The sequence below is a fragment of the Etheostoma spectabile genome, chromosome 5 (assembly GCF_008692095.1).
Source record: "Etheostoma spectabile isolate EspeVRDwgs_2016 chromosome 5, UIUC_Espe_1.0, whole genome shotgun sequence".
Taxonomy (NCBI): domain Eukaryota; kingdom Metazoa; phylum Chordata; class Actinopteri; order Perciformes; family Percidae; genus Etheostoma; species Etheostoma spectabile.
The window spans coordinates 13,307,771-13,325,596 of record NC_045737.1 but is presented as its reverse complement, the minus strand read 5'-3'; the positions used below and the strand labels follow the sequence as shown (position 1 = coordinate 13,325,596).

General features: G+C 40.3%; 1 protein-coding gene across 1 annotated transcript in view; it reads left to right on the top strand.

The window, feature by feature from the left end:
- The window catches only part of sh2d3cb (SH2 domain containing 3Cb), a 76,823-nt gene that overhangs the window by 773 nt on the left and 58,224 nt on the right, over positions 1–17,826 (top strand). Inside the window, exons 2-5 of the mRNA XM_032515661.1 lie at positions 5,354–6,101; positions 13,287–13,326; positions 14,645–14,773; positions 16,194–16,552. Coding sequence (XP_032371552.1) covers positions 5,354–6,101; positions 13,287–13,326; positions 14,645–14,773; positions 16,194–16,552 — 1,276 coding nt within the window. The remainder of the gene's footprint in view (positions 1–5,353; positions 6,102–13,286; positions 13,327–14,644; positions 14,774–16,193; positions 16,553–17,826) is intronic.

Sequence of the window (17,826 nt, the reverse complement as noted above, 5' to 3'; positions counted from 1 at the left end):
CACACACACACACACACACACACACACACACACAGTCATCCCCCCCCCCACACACACGTTAAGAATTTATTCAAGTCAACTTGAAAAGAATAATTTACAGGGACATAAATATTATTGATGCATTTCAATACATATACACAATCCTGGGCCACTGGCACACAACAGGTCTTCATAAGCTTACTTCCCTGTTCTTTTGGGTAGAAGTAACAGCAAATATGACAAAGACAGAGCACTTTGCTAGCCGTTTAGCCCTCTTTTTGGGCATCCCAAGCTGATTAAGTTGTTTGTGTGTCCTAAGCTATTAAATAAGACAACAAATAGTGGACACCACTAGCTCTGAGATGGTGGTTAGGAGTGATTGGCATTCAAGACCTTGGTCTAAATAGCTTCCTCCATGCTAGGATCAAAGGTGCATTCAACCTCTAAAGTGAACTCTGTGAACCCACACAAACCCACACAAACCCACACACACACACACACACACACACACACAAACATACACCACATTCATCACATTGACACGTCAATGTGATGCCACTGAACTGCACTCTATAAACGTTCTTAATTCATGTACTGATTGTACTGTCTAAATGTTTGTGTTTTAGCTCTTTTATTAGACATAATTTTTTAATTATAAGTATTATTTCTGTTTCATTGTTGCACTGTGACCGGTGAGAAACAACTTTTAGTTTTTTCTGAATATGCAAGTCCTCCAAAGTTAATTGAATAATCACTCTGGGTCATCACATGACCCACTGGAAGTGCATGGTGAATGTATCTGCGTCTGCAGAGACCAGGCCCTCAGCTTGCATGTTCTCTTTTTTTATCTTAATTTTCTGTGTTTGGGTTTATGGACACCAGCAAAGAGCCTTTGGGCCCACGTGGGGGTTTAACCCGCAGCCAGTAGTAGCGTGCAGCTCGTTCTCATTCGCCACGTTGACACCGACATTCGAGGTAAACTGACAGACACACAGTAACAGACAGGATGACACTCTGCATTCACACAATTTCCGGCAATGCAGCACCTTCCCGCAGAGGTGTGGGTGTGTTTATTTGTGGTTAAGAACATAATCGCCGTGAAACAGTCAGAATACTTTGTTTTATTCCTCTGATTTACAGTAAGGATTTTCAAACAGAACACTGTATCTCCTCCATATTAATGAGTTAAGAATGTTTCGAATGAAAATATTATTTGGAATGCAGTTGTTTTAATTTTAATCTAAAAGTAATAAAGCTGTCAAATCTTTTTTATTTAACTTTAATTTATCCAGGGGAGGTTTACTGAGAGTTAGCCTCTCTTTTCTAGGAACGCTGTGATCACATTCACACAGTTACCCCCAATTTCCACCGGATGCGTAACGGCCGTCCATCAATACAATAATAATGTCATTTATTAATATGCATTCATGTTCAAATGACATATAAACATCTTTTCCTGTACTATTTTATGCTTGGAAATGCTTCTAACACCCTTGCGTGTTACCTGAGAAATAGGTGTCGGTTCTTTATATAGCATGCCGTGCGTGAGATGTGTGTGTCACGCAGGCAGTGTGTCAGCTCTAACCTGCTCTGATCTGATCTGCTGGCCACAGAGCAGCTCCACTGGAGCAGTTGGGGTTAAGGTCCTTGCTCAAGGGCACCTCAGGGGTGGTAATGAGGGAGGAACGAGTGCTGCTCTTTCACTTTCCCCACCCAGATTTCATCTTGCTGGTCTGGGGATTGAACCGACAACCTCCTAGTGAAAAGCTCTCTTCTCTAACCTAGGTCATCAAATAAGTTGAGTTGAGTTAAAAGAATAATATTTCCCTCTGAAATGTAGCAGAGAAGAACTGTACAGTGGCAGACAATGTAAATACTATAAATAGTTTATGTATATTTATATATATATATATACATATATATACAGCATCCATCCATCTTCCATCCATCCAGCATGTGCACCTTAAAAATATACTTAAGTAAAGTACTTGAGTAAATGTAATGAGTTACTGGGACATGATTCTACAGTAGAGACAGAGACGTTAATATGTGATGAGGTAGGGAAAAGAGGCAGATGCATGTTCATTTGTGTAATCCTACAGTATAAAAGAAAGACACTTGTTTCACTGTGAGTGTGTGTGAGTGTTTGTGCATGTGTGCGTGAGTGTATGTTGGCTCTTTGTTCCGCTTACAAACAGTTTTTTGCATTGTAAATGAAGCACAGACGTGTCTTTGTGCAGTTTGAATGGACAGCGGCGCGGCTGAGAGCAGAGTTTAAGAAAAGAAAGCAAATTTCTCCCGAACGGACAACAGCTAACACTGTGCTCCTCGTCTTCTGCTGGTTGACATCATAGTTGTTAACTATTTAAAGCTGAATTTCACCCATGATGCATCTGAAGGCTTGGACCATTCAGTCCAATTTAGAAACTTGTTTAGAAACTGTGTTGCTATTCTCTGAGCTTTAAAGCATGTCAAAACCCCCAGTTCATCTGTGATCTATGATAAAACCCTCGGAAAAAATAAATAAATCTTAAAGCCTTGTGTGTCTTTATCCATAGTTTTTCTTTATAAAGTGACAGTTCAGACAGTTCAGTTGTCACTTGTTCCATCCAAAAAAGATTAACACTGTTTTGTAGTATTTAAAGCAACACTAACGCTTCGGTCCCATTACATTACATTACGTTATGCAAGTTTGCCAAATCGAGTAGCGGATAATGATCAATGAGACATTACAGCGGTGATAGACAATTCTGCTTCCAACCTGGGATTGAAGCGGGAAAAGTTCCTTAGTTTTCCTTTAATATATTAACATGTGTGTCAAGTAAAGACATAGTAGCTAAGTCAGTAGGGGAGTTGGGTACCGGAGGAACCGGAGGGTTGCTGGTTCAAGTCCACATACGGACCAAAGTACGATGGTGAACTGGTAGCTGGAAAAGTGCCAGTTTACCTCCTGGGCACTGCCAAGGTGCTCTTGTGCAAAAGCACCAAAACCCCAATTGCTTGGGGTGCCACTCCATGGGCAGCCCACTCACTCTGACATCTCTCCATTTAGTGCATCTGTAGGAACTGGGCATGTGTGTGTAACTCAGGCCTCTGTGTAATGTGTGTGATGACAGTAGAGTGAAAACATTTCAATGTCCCCTGGCAGGATTAATGAAGTGTACATTACATTATTATTACATTATGTTGTCTTCTCCAGAGTCATTTTCACTTGTATGAGTCGTGTTTAGCCTAGCTTAGCACAAATACTAAGCAGGGGGGAAACTGCTATCCTTGCTCCATCAAAAGTGACCCTAATAATCAAATTAATTCTAAGGTTATTTAAGAGTAGACAGTTGGATTCTATTTAGAATTGGTCCAAAACCGCAAATCCACTTGACCTGTAAAACCAACCCCCCTCATAATTGTCCCTAAATTACGAAGCTACAGCCAGCAGCTACTTAGCTTAGTTTAGCATAAAGACCGGGGGGAACAGCTTGCCTAACTTTGTAACTTTCTAAAGTTCACTGAAGGAATGAACAAGGAATATTGTTCAAACTCACTGGGAAAAAGCGTGTCTTTCCCAAAATGTTAAACTATTTATTTAACCATCAAGGAGGCAGTGAAATAAATTCAAATTAAAAGAAATATCCCCGTGGTCCAATGGAAATCTTGCTTCTCGGTGTGTGGCAGAAATACAAATAACATTTAGTAAAAATTCCTTCTCATACTTTCAAGGTAAGATGAATAAAAACTTTGAGTGAACGTTATCAGATATCTGGCTTCAACATGAAGATTAAACAAATGCAGCTTCTTTGCATCTGCATCTCCATCATCTCTCTTCTCTCTCGTTCTCAACATCTATATTAAGCCAAGGAAATAAATACCCGTCTAATAGGTCCCCGGGGCAGAAACATAATCAAACACTGCTGAGAGCTTGAGGGTCTGCGCTTTAGAATAGAAACCATGAGAGTTTTAGCAGATGAGGGTACAACAACATTCCTTAGCTGACTCCAAGGAAAAGAAAACATTTTTTTTGTGTTGTTGAAAAGTGTAAGTCAAAATTAAATGTTTGCAGCTGCTGGTCCCACTAGTAGCTTAAAGGTCCAACATTATTCTATAATTGTCTTGTACAACTACGTCTTACAAAGGGAGCAATGTACCTGTCTGAGACCATGAGCCTGAGGAGGTGGGTGTAAAAATAGATACCATGTCGGTTTCTTCAAAGAAAGTGGATCACATCACTCCAGTTCTGAAGTCTTTGCACTCGCTTCTTGTTGATTTCAAAATGCTTGTGTTGGTGTGTAAAGCACTGAACGGATTTGGGTTCCCTAATACATTTCTGATCTGCTGCTACATTATGAACCAACCAAACCTCTTAATTTGTCTGGGACACATCTGCTTTCTGTCCCCAGAGTCAGAGCTAAACAGGGGGAAGCAGCGTTCAGATGTTTATGCTCCACATTTCTGGAAGAAACTCCCAGAAAACTGAGGGTCAGGTCTTGTAAATCAAGGCTGAACACCTTTCTTTGGAATGCTGCCTGTTAATTCCTTTATCTGCACTGTAAATTTTATTCTAGCATTTCATCTGTTTTGATGTATTTTTTTAACTGTTATGAACTGCTCTCTAATGTTTTATGTAAAGCACTTTTAATTGCCCTGTTGCTGAAATGTGCTATACAAATATAGCTGCCATGCTTTGCCTTTAAACAGCTCTGATGACAAGGTTAACAGTCATGGATTGTATTTTCCTGCGTTACTGAATACAACTTGTCATATTTTGAAAGAACAGTATGTCATTTCCTGCACGTTATCGTTCAGCATGTCAGATCCAAGTGTCTCAACATTAGGGTCGAGAGCAGGATGTACGCTGATATTACAGGCAGTTAGGGAGTTATAACTTCAAAATAAGTTGAGTTAAACCAAGTTTGTTTCCTAAACTTAACCCAACTGCGACTTTTCCCCGTATTTACTATGTTTAAATCCGCAAAAGGTACGTTAAGATATAAGGAAACGTTGATCTCCTGCCACCGGTAGGGGCGCTAATTTAGGAAATGCTCCTGTGGGTCAGATAGAAGATTGGAACAAACAACCTATGTGGTGTTTAGGATTGGAGGAGTTGTTGGAGAGAGTGTGTTGGCCAATGTGTGTGCCTCTGACTAAAGAACAACAACTCTTTGGTTCAGACTGAAATGTCTTCACAGCTAGCCAAAATAATAAAGTGTCAATAAAAGTAATTTTTTTTTGTGTAAAAGCACATATCTGTTTGTTCCCTCTATTATTGTTGTTTATTATGTTTTCATTTACACGTTGAGTCTTAAAGTCATTAGGTCCCGCATGTTGTTGATAAAGGAATTATTATGACAACCCTAATAAACGTTCTCCCACTCTTCAGGTTTCAAATGGTTTGGGAGCCTCACCAATCTCTCTACCCGCCGCCAGCCGGAGAAGACCAACACCAAGTCAATCCCAGAGCATGATGGGAGCCTCGGCGGTGCCAAATCAGCAGCGGGGGAACACTCGGTGGATGACATGGAGGCCTGTCTCCGCAGCCCCAGCTACGCCTGCTCCAGCGAGATGTACACACATGTTGGCACTGTGCCACGCAGCCAGAAACAGAAGAAGAGCGACAGGGGGCTGAAGGAGAAGAAGAAAAAAGAAGAGGAGGGGTTGGTGGGTGGAGGGAAGAGCCAGTGGAAGGCGGGGGAACATGTCCGAGACTCCCCTCTGCTCAGTGCCCTGTCCGGCCTCAATTTGACCAGTCTGGACCGGCCTCTGCCCGTTTCTGCACCGGCCTGGCCGCTGCCCGCCATCCCAGCACCCAGCCAGGCTTCACCTTTAACCTCAGCACCTGAAAGTCGCTTCACTGATCCTTCAGCGGACCCCGTTAAGAGCCCAGGGTCATTGTCAAGACGCAGGGATGCTTTAGAAACTGGTATTGTAAGAGAGCCTTATAACATGGCGACCAATGGCACCGAGGCGGCTTTGCCACAGGATGTTTACGTTCCGATGGATCCGATAGCTGAAGCAGCTCGCAGCCACGTGGGCGACCACACAGAGAGGCAGCAAGGCGCCACGAGCAGGCCTACACAGGAAACCACCAAGTCTGTGACGGGCTCGCAGGAAGTGAAGCATCTTGACAGGTGAGAAAGTAGATTTATTTATTATTGAATTTCAGAAGATCCCAAAATAGTCTGTGGCTTTTTTCTTCTTTTATTTAAGGCCATGCCCTATGATTTAGGTTTAAAGCAACACCAGGAATTATCTACTATGACAATGAGATTATATCAATTTGTGGTCAGTAGAATGTCAGTCCCTTGATACAACTCAGAATAAGGCAGATTACCACAGGATAAAGACAAGTAGACAAATACAAGAAAACTTCATTTGTTTTGGTGGTATGCCACATTTATACAGATATTTTTTTAGAAAATAGGGGAAAAACACCTGAAACAAATAAACAAAGGCAATAAATATTACATTTAACGCACAAATTCAAAAACATTGGCTGTATTTAGAATAATTAACAATAATAACTAACAACAGAGATAAAAATAAATGTGAATACCCTAATGCATCCACATAATACTTTTAAGTGTATTGTGATAATTACAAGAAAATAAGTCGTAATGTTGTTAGAATAAAGTACTTTCCATGTAGGCTAATTGTCACATTATTATTAAAAGAGGAAATGTTAATAATTCTACATGAAGTCACATTTCAAGAAAAAAGTCATGCTAATATAATATATATTAATTTAATAAACAGTTGCCCTAATGTTCTATCCCAGATAATAACAATGCACAATATCATGTTCACAAATCTTCATTCAGACTACTGGAAAGAAAACATTTCATTTTCAACACTTTGTCTATATTTGCACTTGTAGCCTAGATTTCTCCTATAATGCCTCGTTTACATATTCAAACATGAAATAGGCCTATTATAAAACTTGTAATACCATTTGTTTTTATTCATTTTTGTAAGAAAGTGGTGACGTTTCGGGCTGATATTTATTCAACTTTAGTATCTCCCCTTAAAACAGCCAACATTGTTGTAGTTGCAGCGGACATGCGCAGTGCGCTCCCTGCCTGTCCGCTGCCTGGGACTCGGTCGGTTAACTGGTTCCCACTCAGCGGCACAGCGTCTCTGACTGTGCGGGAGAAAATGTGTGAAGTTCGGGACGTTAGCTGTCGGACAGCCCGCTGCGGTGAGCGAGATATAAGGTGAGACAACAAATATTGATAACTAAACGAATACTTAGGCCTACTAATATGAAAAAAAAATAGATAAAGTTAATCTGGGACAGTCAGTGTCAGAAGAAGAACTGTTAAACTCCCCCAGGAGTCATCTGCATCAGACCGGGAGTGTGGTTTGTGTTTCATTTAGAGCGGAAACAAACACATGGTTTCTGTTAGTTTGATGCCATAAAACATGAAAAGCTCCTGACTAGTAAAACATTTACAACTAGTCGACTTTGAAGTCAGTGGGTGACCAGGATGGTTCAGAGTCTGTCTGTCTGTGTCTGTGTCTGTGCTGCAGGAGCACAGGAGGAAGCTGGACTGTACTGTACTGTATGCATGTCACATAAAAGAGGAGGAATTTGATCCTGCTCTGCACTAGTGATAAGGCTTTTGTGGCAGGGAGCAGGCTGCTGTCTGTCTTGTCTTTCTGACCGGATTGACACTTGACTTTGATCTGTGACTGTTAACAGGAAGCTGTGTGGTATATGACACCAGATATTTTATGATTTCATCATACAGTCACCACTGTACAGTCTTAATGTCATCTTCAGGCTGTAAAATGAGACAGTTTTTTCTGACCTCACTGTATCATATTGTCGAAAAAAGGAACTGCTTGTTTTGCTCATCATATTAGAATTGGTAAGGTGTCCCTATGTACGTAAATCCTCACTTGGACGATCAGCTTTTTCTTTGGTGGGTCAGCATGTGGAATTGTTTTCGCTACGGAACGTAAAGCTATAGTGCGTAGTTTCTGTCGCCCCCATGAGGAAGTTAAGTAATGACAACAACACTGTCGGCACGTCCACGTGATACAAGCCTTCCGTGATCCCCACCCTTCCTCCATCCGGTTGCTAGTAGCCAAGGAAGACACGGAGGATTAAAAAAAACATGATGGACTCTTCAGAAGAAGTCATTATCTTCACTCGAGATTCTGGATGGGAAAAGTCGATCTTCCTAACACAGCCATACTGAGAAACACAGAGAGAGTTGTGTGGAGCTGATAGTCTTGATTAGCTTTGTAGCAACTCGTTTGGCAACGGCTTGAATGTAACATGCACTTATTAATATCAAAAAGTTATGCACTGAAGCTTTAAACTGGATCCTGAATGGGCTCATTGTAAACTTAATCTAAAACCTTTGGCCCTTAGTAAAGAAGGAGCAGTCATGTAGTCATGAATGCTCTGGTGCTTCTTGTTTGATGGTGCCTTATTGTTTTTTCTGTATTTTCCTATTGATTTTTGTGTATTTATTTTACGTATGTTTTATAATGTGTCTTTAGTTTTTTTTGTGTTGAGGTTTTTTTCCAGTCTCAGTACCAGCATTGTAAATTAGCCTAGCTTATAATATTATTATTGAAAATCTATCTTGTCAGGCTTCAAGTTAATGCGTTTGTGTCTAAAGATCCAGCGTAGCAAACCAATCAGCGTCCGGTGAGGAGCTGCTGGCAGCTACGGGCATTGTTTACGTGTCTGACGGCTTTGACTGTTCATTCAAAACAACAAACATATGGCAGATGGTTAATCCAATCACCTGCCAGGTATTTTTGAAAGTGCCTTGCCCTTTCCCAAACAGTTTCCAAACCATATGACTCCTCAGGTTAACATACTTGTCCGAATAAACATTAGATAAATTGTGAACGACCATGTGTAAAATAAGTCCAGGGTGTCCTGCAGTGTTTTATAGTGGAGACACCCACGCCAAATCAAGAGAATCGCAGCTAATATCAGAACCATATAGGGCTGGGTACTGGACTTTGATTCTGACTTTTAGGCACCGACCCAGTTGTCGAAGTATCCAAAAAAAGAGTATCAAAAAAGTCAATCAATGCCAAATTACAATACCTAAGGACTAACTCTCATTAGTGAGAGAATGTGTGTGTGTGTTGTATTTTGAGAGGCTGGATTATAGTGTGCATCGCATAGGTGTGAAAGAGCTGAAAAAAAGGATTTCTGACAAAGTCAGAAGTAGTGAGACGTTACTGCTGGAAAACCTCCTGGGGGAGGAGGTTGGGTGGATAATTGGATGAACAAAGACTGAGTTTTGCATGCCGTCTCGTACCAACAGTCACCGTTTGTTTCTCTTAACAATGACGACAGTCTTTCCTTTCCTTTAAAGCTGGGCTAGGCAGTTTTTTAGCCAGTAAAAAATAAAAAGCCAGTAAAAAATATAAAACTTGATACGACAAAAAGTGAGGATATTGGTGTAGAAAAGAAAACCTCCATTAAATTACATAATATTTAGCAGACACTTTTTATCTAAAGTGACTTACATTTGGTATATATGTCAGAGGTTGCACGCCTCTGGAGAAACTAAGGGCTAAGTGTTGGTTAATGTATGGGAATTGAACCCAGATCTCCCACACCAAAGGCTGGTGTCATATCCACTGGTCCACCACTAGAATTGTAAAAGGCAGCGCTCCTCATACAGCTCTCCCCTTCTCTATCCTCAGCCCCTCTCTTCCCACAGTAACCTATACGAGTACTAGTCAATCATCCCCATCATTGTAATCCCGATGTTGTTATATACATGCAATTCTATGAGATTAAAGCGGATTATGGGTCAATTTTGTCAATATGGCGCCATGTTTTGTTCTCAGCTACAATGACGAAGCGTTCTGACTTTGCGACCGATCTGTTTCATGCTTCCGATTGGTGTCTTATCCATGGCAACGGCGGCCAAGGCTCGTGGGTATTGTAGTATTTGCATACAAAGATGATGGACAAAACATCAAGTCAGAAACAATCTGGTGGCCACAACATAAACTGAAGGATCGTTACATTGTTTGCTTCCAGAACCAGCGCTTTGTTCTGCTGTAAATAAGGTGGTTATAAAACAAGCTGATGTGGACAATAAGAAGATATAATAACAGAAATCAAATAGCGAGACACCTCTAGAAAGAAAGATAGATAGAGAGAGGGAAATCTTACTATTTTCTATTCTATTAAACGGTAGTTAGTCCAGCTGGGGACTTTGCTGCTCCTCTCCTCCCCTCATTTCCTGTAATCTCTCTGTAATAAAGGGATCAAAATAACCATAGGTTATTGTACTCACACTGCAGGTCAACACACACCCATTGGTTTCTATGTGAGCACACACACCGGTGGCTTCGTCACACGTCAAATCGTAGAGCTACCTCTGTCCTGTTTCCTCTTTCCCAAAACGGATGCACATCCGCTCTCCAGAAAAGCAGCAATTTGATCATATTTTCTCCCTGAATTACTAAAATATGGACTGCATATATAATCTGATTTTAAATTGTGGCATTTAAGTAAAGAGCTAAATACAAACCTGTATTGCAACACGCTGTGGGTCAAGTAGGCTGACATTTAACCTTAAAAATACTATTTCCTTTATGTGCAGCAGTGTTTACAACATGATCCAAAAACTAATACCCAGCGTTTCACTTGTAATGAGGGCCGGATGATGAAATGTTGTAAAATATTTTTTCATGATCATGAGGAAGAGATTTCATGAGCTCAATAAATCAAACGTGTTTTCTTTTTCAACTCTTGTTATTTCATGATCTGTTATATAATTATTTCATAATCACAGGAAAACAAAACTTGTTATTATACGTGCACTTCCTAAACCAGGGTTTATCATGAAAATATTTTTAAAACTGTTTATCTGATGAGCTCCACACAGATGCAAGCAGTAAATCAGGAAAAAGATAGTAAATGCAGCCTTTGACTGCCAGGGAGTTTCACATGCAATATGTTTGACTTTTGCGTTCCCATACGTGTGTGTGTGTATGTGTGTGTCTGTGTGTGTGTGTGTTTGCTGTCAGAGTTTGTGTTTGGGAACAAAAGGTCACCTCCCTTGACGCTACCCATGGAAATATGCACCATGTCGAGGAGCAGAGTGACCCAAGAAAGTTTCTCATAGCCAACGTGCTGTTCCACTGACACGACACGTCACTGCTGTCAGAGAGAATCCACACAACTGCAGTTTGTTTTTCCCCTATTTCTCACATTGGTTAAATGGATCTGTGCTCCTCAGTGTGTGCAGCTGAGTCTTTTGGATCCCAGAGCCTTTAGACCTGGTGAGAAGCCAGCTGGTGTGATCACTGCTTCAGTCCCTGAAAAACAGACTGACTGCAGATATGGCGTTTCACACAGCAGCAGAAATATTCCCCATCCTCCCCAGAGGAGTTTGTTGTGTGGCAAGTTGTTGCTGGGTGTTGTCACATTAACACACTGCTGCTGTCAGGGAGTTGTGCAACAGGACAGAAAACAGCCTGTTCTGCCTTGACTATTACAGCAACATCAACACTTCTTTGTGTTAATATTTTTGTTAAAGATATTTTTTGGGCATTTTAGGCCTTGCTCTGTGTCAGGACAGCTTAAAGGGGAAAGAGAGCGGGAGCAACAAACAGCAAAAGGCCGCAGGTCACAATCAAACTATTAATTTACATTCATAATGGGGGTGCCCTCTAGGGGCTGTGGTAATTATGAAGCGAGAAAAGCAGGCAGTAAGTTGACAAAATATAAGAGCGCCAAATTTCTGCGTAAGGAGGGAGGTTGGGGGTGTGGTGGATGGGTCAAACAAACAGGAATTTCTACCAGTAGACCGGGGTTCGTATCCCGTTTCTAAATTAAAGTAGTCGTGAGTTTTTTTTTTAAACGTTATGTAACAAACAAAGCTACATCATGTGGTGTGTCACATGCGTACCTGGAAAGGAAGTAGCGTCTGATTTAAAACCAAACCACGCTCTTTCTCTAAATTTAATCAAGCAGTTTTGGTGCCTAAACATACATTTGCACCATATTTAACCCTCCTGTTGTCCTATGATCAGTTTTTAAAGTTTCTATTTATTAGAAATTTGGGTTTCTTTCAACCTAATTTCCCCAAAAATAACATGGATGGTTCCATACAATGCTCTGTGCAAGTTAAAAGAAGGATCAGTTCACTACTTTCATTGAATTTTGGGTGTTTTTTTCAACGTTATAGCATTTGAAAAAAAAACTATTGGTTTTAAAACAGCACCCTGACTAAACTTCTACATACCTTCCTCTGATCATAACTATTAGTCAAATTAATTCACAATTTTAACTTTTTAACTCAAACATCAGATGTAATTTAATTTAAAGGAAGTTTATTGACCATTAGTTCCAGAAAAAAGCACAGGAAAAAAGAGACAGAAAAGTGTCCATTTTGGACCCTGGAGGACAACAAGTGGACAGGAAGACAACACAAGGCTTAAAACTGCAACCATTACGTTAAGACATGAGGACGGAAAATGCTCCTGTGGGTCATATTTTATGCCACCCAAGGGTGCCAATTTTTAAAATGCTGTTGTGGGTCATACTAAAAGGTAGGAATAAGTCTGTAGCATTTAGTATCAGAAACAGTAAAGTACTGAAAGTTGTAATTAAATATCTGGTCAGATTTGTCATCTAGTTTACTGGATTCTGATTGAAATTTATTTATTAAGTTATTGTGCTAAAATCTATTTCTTATGTTATTTATCTGTTTATGTTACCACAGAGATGCACAGTCAATCAAATCCGATCGAATGCCACCTACACAATCCTGACAAAGCAGCTTGGTGTTAAAGTCTAATTTATTACTCAAGACTGCTGTCCATATCTTATTTATTTTAAGATGCCCACATTTCCTAATAATGTTCCAGGATGTGTCCTGGACACAGATATGTAATCTGTTATGAAAGGCAAAATATTGGTAAATTGGGACACATCTAATTTAAATAAATTATAATTAACTGCTACTGTAACTTAGATAATAGAAAATGATCAATGAATGATTATTTAGTGTAGATTAAATTCGAACTGTTCTCTCAAGTCAATTAATATCATTAGCTCTGTGGAGGAAAAATAAAGTGTCCTAGACGAGAGACACATGCAGCAATAAATACCACAGAAACATGCCACAAATCAGAATTAAACAGAAATATGATTATAAAACCATGAATAAAATGTCCACCTTCTTTTGGAAACAAGCTAAATTTCACCTTTAAACAACCTAAGAGCCGTCGAAACCAGGAGTACAGCACAGCCTCTGCAGGTTATAGACACATATAATAAAGCATAACTGAGTATTTTTGAAGTTTCTTTTGTTTTTCAGTGGGCAAGACTTGAAAGACAGCAGCGGAGAATATGTGAAGGTAAGTTTTCTCTTTACATGACTTTAAATCTATTTTAATCCAACACTCTTATCCGCTTTATGTGTGGCTTCCTTTGTAGCTGTGATGCTGCTTTTCTTATATTCTGTTCCTCATTGGACAAAACACTTTCTGTTCCCAGCCGTGGCAACATTTTCAATGAAGGTTAAATTAAAACTGGGCTGCTGTGATCCTCTACACACGGCACTCAGGCTCTAATTCAGTCAGGACGGGTGATAGAAAAAAGACTTGGGGAATGCAGTCCTCTACGGTGAAATACTTTGAAGCCGCTGCAGTTGCTGCTGGTAACCGTGGCGGCCTCGATTCGGCCGGCAGCTCTGCCTGAAAAAGGTGGACACAGAGAGCCAGAGAATTTCCAGTTCATTGACTTATAATTGGATACTTGATAAACACACTTGTCTGAAAGAGACAAGCTGTCAATGTATGATAATAGTAATGAAATTAAAGCTATTCATTAGGGACTTCCCAGTCTCACACACATACACACATACACACACACACACACACACACACACACACACACACACACACACATACACACACCTATGTTGTTTTGAAGTGGTCCAGGCTCAACCCTTGATTCACAGTCCAGTGGAACAAACCATTCTGTCAAAAAGCAAGGGGGGGGAGATGTCCGGGAGTAGAAAAACAACATGCCACCTATAAGGAAGTGTAATAACAGTAACTAACTGTGTGTGTGTGTGTGCGTGCGTGTGTGTGATAACAGTAGCTAACTGTGTGTGTATGTGAGTGTCCCAAAACAAAAGCATTCCCAGCCCATCGTCTGTGTTAACTGTTGATATACAGTGTCTTCGTTTTGGATAAAGATGTGTAAGACAAAGCATCACTGAGTGATGACCCCATCGCACAATGATGTTGCCACAGCGACAAGGCCAAGACTCCAGCATGGGCTGGGTGTCGGGCCGTGTGTCGCCAGTGTGGAGCCAGTGTGGGAATGCCAGAGCTGTCCGTCACAACACACACACACACACACACACACACACACACACACACAACACACACACACACACACACACACACACACACACAACACACACACACACACACACACACACACACAGACACACACACACACACGCACACACACACAGGAAGGAGTCTGGATGGCTGGTCAAGATGTAGGAAAGTAGAAAGGAACAGCACAAATGCAGCAGACAGTAGACATCTCTGTTTGTCTAGATTTGAACCTGAAGCCAGATACATGCCTAATGAATCTAAACTGATTTTTGTGTTTTTTATGTTGGTTCTTTGCATCTGTGCACTTATGATGCCATTCAAGTTCTCCAAAGACAAGTTCTGGTTGGAGCCACCATCGGAGAAACAGAAGAAGCAGCTGGAGGAGGAGCTGAAGCTGAGCGGCAGCAACCTGAAGAGCCACGCCTGGTACCACGGACGTATTCCATGGGAGGTCTGTCTCAAAAACACACTTAGTTTGTCATGCACTTTAAGCTTGTATTTTTTAATGTGGTTAAATGAGGAAATTATCCATACTCAGTGTATTACCAGTAACAACAGTAGAAGAACAGTCAGTGGTGATCAGTATGTCCCCAGGTTGTAGAATCAGATCGCCATCTACTGTAGGTTATACACTGAATATGGATAAGTACCTAATTCAGTCCTGCTTCAGAATATACTAATTATCCCTTTAACCATAACGACTACACGCCTAACCCTTAATCCGTAGACTTATCTAAACCATAAATTCTAAATTTAAAACTTTAGGTGTTTGACCAATGTTTTTGTCACAAAATGGGACATGAGTCCTCACAGTGATCAGATTTACTGTATGTCCCCACATTGTAGTACACACATGCACGCACATGCACGCGCACACACACACCAGGCTTTTCTTGCCTTCTTTTTGTAAATGATATAGCTTGTAATCTATAAAGCCACCAATACACCCAAAAAGTCACTCATTTTTGTTTTAAATTAGGAAAGTGTACAATGTATGTTGGCATCTTCTTCCAATTTTCCCCCGTTAAAAGGGTTTGTTTGGCCATTTAGGTAATTTATCACCTGCATGATTTGTTCAATGCTTTTTGCCAAGAATTGCTTAATGAAAGCAGGTGTTTTGACAACAGGATCAAAAATAAAACTGGGTAATAGGACCTTACCTTCAAATAAACTTTTACATGAGTTACGCAGTGGTTAAGCCACAAGGGGGAGCTGTGCTCAAACACCAGTTTAGCTGTAAAAACCCTCTATCCAGCTGTGTTAATAAAGGAGTCATTATTCAGTCAAATAGAGGAATGATTGAATATAGTATTCTGCAAGACCTGAGTGACACCTTATCTTACCTGCCTTTCCTTTCTGTGTTTATCCAACCATCTTTGTTGGCTCAGCACTCAGGGTGGAGGGTTGACACATTGGGCCTCTTCTTTATTTGGAGAAATGCGTCATTTCCTCTGTGTGAGGAAATAGCAGCAGTTGTAAAATCTTTCATAATCTAAAAAGCAACTATTTCCAATGAATTCCTTCTGTATTGTATAAATCATTATTAGACACAGATTTACGTCAGTCTCCGTCCAAATTGGGCTATTATAATTGAAAATACGGAAATACAATGTTTTCGTCATAGTTTGTCAAGTAAAGAAAGCAACCAAAACATTATACTAAAGTTTTTCCACTAACCTCAACATAAACCTATCCTTTACCTTCAAAAAATGAATTAACACTGAAAAGGGTTGTTACAGCATTTTTATTCCAATAGACAAATACAATATAATGTTGCTAAAAGTCAAGCCATCACACTGAGCCAATATGTTGCGTATGTGTATTTACATAATATTAATTAACATTAATTTATGATTTACATGTCCCCTCAGATGTCCGAGAGTCTGGTTGTAAATCCCGGTGACTTCCTCGTCAGAGACTCTCAGTCAAGCCAGGGCGACTTTGTCCTCACCAGCCGCTGGGAGCAGAAAACACTTCACTTTGTCATCAGGAAGACGGTGGTTCAGTCCGGTGAGACATACACTCGGGTCCAGTACAGCTTGGAGGGGGAGGCCTTTGACTCTTTACCGGCTCTTGTTCATTTCTACGTGGGGAGCAAGGCGGCTCTGACCCGGTGGAGCAAAGCTCAGATTCACCGGCCTGTGAACAGGACGCTGCCTCTCAGCTACCTGGAGTCATCCTTCTGCACCCCCGTCAGTGTGAGCGGAGAGGAGAGGGTCTGTCCCAGAAGGTAAGGTTTCACTGAGAATATACAGAAAATCCAATTTCCACTTATGTTGTGTTATTCAAAGGAGCACAAACTACAAGAAATAAGTTTTTAGCAACACAGCCAGGGTTACAGGAGATTTCCAATGGCATGTGTTGATATTTGCTTGAGAGAGTGAAAGGAAACAAAGGATTTCAGACAGAAAATGAAAGATGTTGCCATTGAGTTGTTTCTATCTTTGACCACTAGGCCACCCGGTTTTTACTAAATGAGAAAATAACAAAAATAAAAGAAAATGACAAAAATAAATGAAAATGCTACAATAAAAATTATAATACAGTCCAACCCCCCAAAATATACAATTTCTAATTATATAAAACATAACTAACTTTGTAGTGTCATTTAGCCCTGCAAGCCAGTATGATATGGTTGGTATGTAAAGATTCATTAGGTCTTTCTAGTCATATAAGACTAATACCTTCAGCTTTAAAACTAAGCCCGCTACTGCCTCTTAAAGACAGTAATGTTGGCTGAGATCAAAAATATTTGTCACAATTAGGGGGGGGGGCAGAGGGGGGTCCAGGCTTAATATTAAAGGGGCACTGGCCCCCTCTATAAACGCCAGAGTTCAAATCTTAGAAACAACAGTCTGTTTCCATAGTTGTATTGTTCCATTTATTGCATAAGTCTTTAATTAGTGGATGTTTTGGTCAATTACCCTATTGTGAATATATTTAAAAGAATATAAGAAGATTAAATAATTACTCCAGCACCTGAGCACTGCCTGGAATCAAACTGAGGGCATTGAGATTACAAACACTCCCAATATGCTGGTTTTTATTCTTTATTTTTTCTTGCTGGTGGAGTAGAGGTCTAAAATAGAGAGTTTTTATTGCATCTTCTCCTTTTCAATATGCTGTCTTTTTCCCCGTGGTCAAGTAGAAATTTACAACATTTCAGCTTTTTTTCTCTGGGCATTTTCACTCAGGTATTTTGGTGCACAAATTGTAGATAAACCCTGAAATAGATGGATGGAAACATGCCTAATATAATAAACTATCATGCAATCCTCTGTTTAAAAAAAACTACGATAGGAGGCTTTTTCACGGACTGTCTGTCTGATGACTGTCTCTTTCTTCAAGTCTGCATGTCAAAAAAGGCCAAAAAGAAAATGAACAAAAAAAACACTTAAACTTACACTTACATTAAAAGTAAAGCAGGAATTAAGTATAAAAACTTGTACGTGACTGTACTCCCTAACTGAACATAGTTTGGGCAAATGCATAATGCATCTCTCT